Source organism: Xenopus tropicalis, chromosome 6, assembly GCF_000004195.4.
Source record: "Xenopus tropicalis strain Nigerian chromosome 6, UCB_Xtro_10.0, whole genome shotgun sequence".
Taxonomy (NCBI): Eukaryota; Metazoa; Chordata; class Amphibia; order Anura; family Pipidae; genus Xenopus; species Xenopus tropicalis.
In genome coordinates this window covers 120,696,488-120,702,535 of record NC_030682.2, presented here as the reverse complement: position 1 = coordinate 120,702,535, position 6,048 = coordinate 120,696,488, and the positions used below count along the sequence as shown (strand labels likewise).

The window sequence follows — 6,048 nt, the reverse complement described above, 5'->3', positions numbered from 1 at the left end:
AATATAATTCTAAGGGATTTCCCTATAAAAAGTACATTCATATTCTATCGTTTTAAAGTTGTTTCTAATGCAATTGCTGTTAAAGGCAGTGTTGGTATATTGCTTTCTTTTCTCTGGGTCTGACTTAAAGAAAACTCCAAAAATAATGTAACAGGAGCAGGGTCGCCATCATGGGGGCGCAGTCGTCCCGGGCCTGGGCAATTTTGACTTTAAATCTATTACGGGCCCTGTCATCAGTATTCAGGCCTGTCTCCTTTCGCGTGGAAGAGAAGAGGCTTTATTCAGGAAGTATCTCGCCGGAAGAGTCTGAAGAGGCCAACGGAGGAGGCAGAGAAGCTGAAGAAAACCCTGGAAGGAAAAGAAGACTACAAAGAAAGAAAACGTTTATTGGTAAGTTCCACTGAACACCACTGTGGATGGGGGGCCCTGGCCACCATTGAGTATGTGGGGGCATTGTGGATGGGAGGCACTGTGGATAGGAGACACTGTGGATAGGGGCACTGTGGATGGGAGGCACTGTGGATGGGAGGCACTGTGGATGGGAGGCACTGTGGATGGGAGGCACTGTGGATGGGAGGCACTGTGGATGGGAGGCACTGTGGATGGGAGGCACTGTGGATAGGAGACACTGTGGATAGGGGCACTGTGGATGGGAGGCACTGTGGATGGGAGGCACTGTGGATGGGAGGCACTGTGGATAGGAGACACTGTGGATGGGAGGCACTGTGGATAGGAGGCACTGTGGATGGGAGGGACTGTGGATCGGGGCATTGTGGATTGGAGGCACTGTGGATAGGAGGCACTGTGGATAGGAAACACTGTGGATAAAAGGAACTGTGGATGGGAGGAACTGTGGATGGGAGACACTGTGGATAGGAGGCACTGTGGATGGGAGACACTGTGGATAGGAGGCACTGTGGATGGGAGACACTGTGGATAGGAGGCACTGTGGATGGGAGACACTGTGGATGGGAGACACTGTGGATGGGAGGCACTGAGGATGGGAAGCACTGAGGATGGGAGGCACTGTGGATAGGAGGCACTGTGGATGGGAGGCACTGTGGATGGGAGGCACTGTGGATAGGAGGCACTGTGGATGGGAAGCACTGTGGATGGGAGGCACTGTGGATAGGAGGCACTGTGGATGGGAGGCACTGTGGATGGGAGGCACTGTGGATGGGAGGCACTGTGGATGGGAGGCACTGTGGATGGGAGGCACTGTGCATGGGAGGCATTGTGGATGGGGGCACTGTGGATGGGAGGCACTGTGGATGGGATTGGCTATTGGGAGAGGGGCCCTGTGGGAGGGGGGGGGCAGAAAATGTTGTTGCGAGGGGCCCTGTGATTTCTGATGGCGGCCCTGAACAGGAGTCAGATCTCCCCCTAGTCTGTGAATCAGTTGGCATGCAACATTGGTTCAGGAGTCACAAGTGCAGGGAATAGAAACAGCCAGGAAGATGTTGCTTTCAATGGCAATTACATTTTCAAATAACTTTAAAGGGGTGGTTCACCCTTTAAATTATCTTTTAGTATGATGTAGATGGTTATATTTTGAGATAATTTGCGATTGGTCATTTTTAATTTTGTTATGGGTTTTCAGTAATTTTCATTTTTGTATTTCATTAGCTACATGGTTGCTAGGGTCTTATTTTTCCTAGAAACCAGGTATTGGTTTGATTGAGAGACTAGATAAGTAAGAAAAGATAACTGTAACAATAACAGCATCACCGAGCATCACAGAACAATAATTTTTGGATGCCAGTGACCCCCATTTAAAAGCTGAAAAGACACCAAAGCGGAAAGCAAATAACTTAAAAACTATAAAAATAAATACTGATGACAAATTGCAATGTTGCTAGGAATTGGGCATTCTTTAACATACAGGTATGAGACCTGTTATCCAGAATGCTTGGGACCCAGGGTATTCCGGTAGTCCGGAACTTTCTGGATAACAGGTTTCCGGATAAGGGATCCCATACCTGTACTAAAAGCGACCTGAAAGGCGAGCCAACTCTTTAAAGGAACAGTAACACCAAAAAATGAAAGTGTATAAAAGTAACTAAAATATAATGTGCTGTTGCCCGCCTAAACTGGTAAAAGTTGCGTGTTTACTTCAGAAAGTCTTCTATAATTTATATAAATAAGCTGCTGTGTAGCCATGGGGGCAGCCATTCAAAGGAGAAAAGGCACAGGCACATAGCAGATAACAGATAAAACACTATTGTATTCTACAGAACTTATCTGTTATCTGCTATGTAACCTGTGCCCTTTCTCCTTTTTCCAGCTTAAATGGCTGCCCCCATGGCTACACAGCAGCTTATTATATAAATTATAGTAGACTTTCTGAAGTAAACACACCAGTTTTACCAGTGCAGGGCAACAGTGCATTATATTTTTATTACTTTAAAGCTCTTTCATTTTTTGGTGTTACTGTTCCTTTAAAGCCATTGAAAATGATATATTCTCCTTAGAGCTTGGAACCAAAAATAAAGACCTGTAATAAAATTGTATTGCTTATATTATCTATATTATGAGACAACTGTGATTATATTAGTCTGATTATTTTTCTGAGATAAGAACATGATTAACAAATATAAATTACATATCAAAATCTGTGCTAGGATGCCACTGAGCTGCTAGGTGAGTTCCAAGCAATAAAACGGGTTATTAAATGCCTAACAATCTAACTGTGAATAGTTCTATTTTAAATATCTGTATAATAATAAATAAATAAAACTATGCATGCATACTCAGTAGGCAACAGTGTAAGGGTAGCCGATAAGCACAACAGTGGGAAGATAAAGCACACACATCATTTCTGGGAAGGAAACTGCTGTGATGGGCTGAGCACTGACTCTGAATGGGTTAAAAAGTCACACTTTAACATCATCAACAATGGTTTGTATTGCGGAAAGAGACACATTCCCTCCCTCTGTGTTGCCCACCCCAATATTTGCCCACTCCCACACTCCTCCCATGTATATAGATGGACAGCTGCAGTGTTAGTGGATCACTAGTAGCAGAGTAGTGAAGCAGATGTGCATAGCTATAGGAATATGTGCAGGTGAGGCTGGGCTGTCACACTAGGGGGATCCTGTAGTCCTGCGGCTGGGCACTGATAGGACACTCATAGAGTCATGTCCACAGGATCTGTGAGTGACACTGAGGACCTACTGGAGCTAAGGGTGCTACAACTACCATATCCCAAAGCCAAACGAGCAGGGACTAGTGAGCTGCTAATGCTGGACCACTCGGCAGAAAACTCAGAGGAAGAAGGAATCACTGAGCCTTCCAGTGGGAAAAGGAAGAGAATTTCCAGGGGCTCCCAGAGTCCAGACAAGAAACAGCCTTCCCGCTCCTCCAAAGACTGCAAACAATCCCAAAGGCATGCAGCTAATGCCAGGGAGAGAGCCCGCATGCGGGTGCTAAGCAAAGCCTTCTCCAGGCTAAAGACCAGCCTGCCCTGGGTGCCCCCTGACACCAAGCTCTCCAAGCTGGACACACTCAGGCTTGCCTCCAGCTACATTGCACATCTCCGGCAGCTGCTGCAGGAGGACAGATATGAGAATAGCTATGTGCATCCAGTCAACCTGGTAAGAATGAAGCTGCCATACAGCCAGCACCAGTCGGCTTCCAGGGCTGCCTCATGGTAATGGACACTGCTGCCTCTATATGCATGATAACCGTATGATAGTTTCCCTTAGTTCTGTTCAACTGAATGTACTCTAGAACAGCAGGGCTGCAAGTGGTGCAGCAGAAAAGTATATTGCCAGCTCCCCCCAGGGAGGGAACACTCATGTAGACTTGTGATACTGAAAATCTTAGATGGACTGTAACATTGCTTGAGGTATAGATACTCTTAGTGGCAGATTTATCAAAATGTGAGTTTACAGTTTAATAAAAAAAAAACTCACCCATGTTCTATTCATTCCTAAGGGATTTTTAGAAGCATATTTATCAATGATGAAAGTAACTCACCATCTACTTCTTAAAATCGGTTAGGAACATAATGGGTGATTTTTTATGTATTAAGCTCTAAACTCACATTTTGATAAATACTGAGAGATGTCTAGCTTGTGGCGCTCTGGCTGCCTGGGTGTTTGTTTGGCTGGGAGTTGTGAGTCAATAACTAGGGTTTTTTTTCAAGAATATACAGCAGGGATGAATGGTCTATGGCCATTAAGCTGCTGATGAACTACAACTCTCAGTATCTGCCTCCAGCTGTTAAAATGTGAGTCAGGTTGGTTGCAAAAAGCAAAATAATATAATCAAACACTGAATTGAATGTAAAATAGAACATTTTATAAAAGTTTAATCAGCTATAAGGGGTTAAACTGTGTGTTTTCCCTTGGACTGGTAAAAGTGCAGGTACCAACCATTTGCTCATCTCTAAAAAGGGTTTAGATTTAAATTGTTGATATATATATATAGTAGATTTCTTTATCCTGATTATGCTACTAGATAAAATAATGCAGAGGTAGGAAAGCACTTCTTATTCACCTGCTGCACAATGAATTCTGTATTTTAGGGTTAGTGCCATAGGAAAGTTTCCCAAATGTGTATGGAACATTGTGGGTAACTTTATAAAGGTTTCAAAGCTTGCGCCATTTCTATTAACCTATAGCAACCAAAGATGCTTTCAAACAGGTGACTGTTAAGTGCTACCTACTGACTGGGTGCTATGGGTTAAGGGACCTGCTGTAAAATGTATTAAATTATCACTGTTTGCATTGATATGTGTGAGGTTTTACAGTTAAGCTGTAATGGAAACATTACAATATACATATATTTTCTCAAGATATAAACATTACATTTATATTCAGATTTCAAGAATTTAGGACCTCCTGCTTTTTTATTTTTTTGTTACTAAATGGACTAAGGACATTAATGTGGAGATAGCCTAAATGTCATTGTTAAATCTATTTGGATTCATGTATTATTTTCCCCCAAAAGCCAAAGAACTGCTCCTATCCTATTTTCAAAACTTACACTGGATTGTCAAATTCTTCCTTTCAGACGTGGCCTTTTGTGGCTCCCGGAAGACCAGATTGTGATTCAAAGGAAACGACAGCAGCCCTTAGATTGTGTGGGGCCACTGCCTAGGGCTTAGAACTTCTCATCTCTACCTTCTGGGGGGGGGGGGTACAACTGCTTTTCATGCAAAGACACTGAAAGACGCTGATCAAGCTGCGAGATTTAAAAACTTGCTACTGATGGAAAAACCCAGAAACAACAGATTCATGAGCAAAAACTTACAGGCAGCTCTTTCCAGCGTAAGACCAAAAAAAGTGCACTTAAAAATAGAGAAAACTGGAAATTTCTTTTTCTGCTGATTTGAAGGGAAATGTTTGCACAGGAATCAACGAAAACACAAAAAGGATGCGAAAAACTCAGTTTTTCTCCATATACTGTACCATACTCAGTGTTATTGTTTCCACAACAGTATTACAAAACCAAAGAATTTATAATATATTTTACAGGCTTCTCAGTGAATCTGCATTGCTGTTGACAGTATCATTTCCTTGTCCAGTTGTTGGACCTTTTTTATGGACAGCAAAAAATGTTGAAGATCAACCCTTTGCTATGGTAACCTGCCGTTTGTATATTGTGAATATGCTGTATTATCTGTATTAAAATATCAACTAGTTGCCAGGGACCTCTTAATTTTATACATATATATTTTTCTAGTTGGGGAAGCAAAAGTCCTTCCCGTTAGATGGTAAATGTTTATTTTTTTGTTTGCTGAGTCCACTTTATTAAGATTTCATATTTTATTTTTATATGGACATCATTAAAGTCAAAATTTGGTATGTTTGTATTTTTTTTTTCCTTTTAGACAGAAAACGGCTGATATAAACTGCCCAGGGGTCCGTGCTAGAAATGTGGCCTTCTAGTGTAAATAGAAATCTGACAAAGCTTTTCCACAAAGCACACACACAAAGAATCTCACAGGAAGAACGTAAAATAAAAATATTTGTGAGGAGCCAGATATGATTAGTGCTGAACCCAAATAAAAGTCAGTTGTTGCATGGTGATGATGTAATAGCC

At 42.3% G+C, this 6,048-nt stretch overlaps 2 protein-coding genes across 3 annotated transcripts; one reads left to right on the top strand and one right to left on the bottom strand.

The window, feature by feature from the left end:
• Positions 1-365: 365 nt before the first annotated feature.
• LOC116411752 (extensin-1-like) lies at positions 366-1,235 on the bottom strand. Its single transcript, XM_031904602.1, has one exon. The coding sequence runs from the start codon at positions 1,233-1,235 to the stop codon at positions 366-368; it is 870 nt and encodes a 289-aa protein (XP_031760462.1).
• A 1,786-nt stretch (positions 1,236-3,021) lies between these two features.
• msc (musculin) lies at positions 3,022-5,810 on the top strand. 2 transcript variants are annotated; one of them, XM_012964184.3, is made up of 2 exons: positions 3,022-3,649; positions 5,017-5,100. In XM_012964184.3, coding segments are annotated over exons 1-2 (513 nt in total). In that variant the 5' UTR covers positions 3,022-3,137; the 3' UTR covers positions 5,018-5,100. The 2 variants fall into 2 exon arrangements, with proteins under 2 accessions (XP_012819638.1, NP_001096235.1); NM_001102765.1 differs by having other exon boundaries at positions 3,032-3,593; positions 5,017-5,810.
• The last annotated feature ends 238 nt before the right edge of the window (positions 5,811-6,048 follow it).

What these genes read in the sequence shown, in the direction of transcription:
- LOC116411752 (XM_031904602.1), bottom strand. Translation starts at nt 1,235, where the DNA reads ATGCCTCCCATGCACAGTGCCTCCCATCCACAGTGCCTCCCATCCACA.
- msc (NM_001102765.1), top strand. Translation starts at nt 3,138, where the DNA reads ATGTCCACAGGATCTGTGAGTGACACTGAGGACCTACTGGAGCTAAGG. An exon ending in ATGTGCATCCAGTCAACCTG is followed by an intron (nt 3,594 to 5,016) that starts GTAAGAATGAAG and finishes TCTTCCTTTCAG; the next exon opens with ACGTGGCCTTTTGTGGCTCC.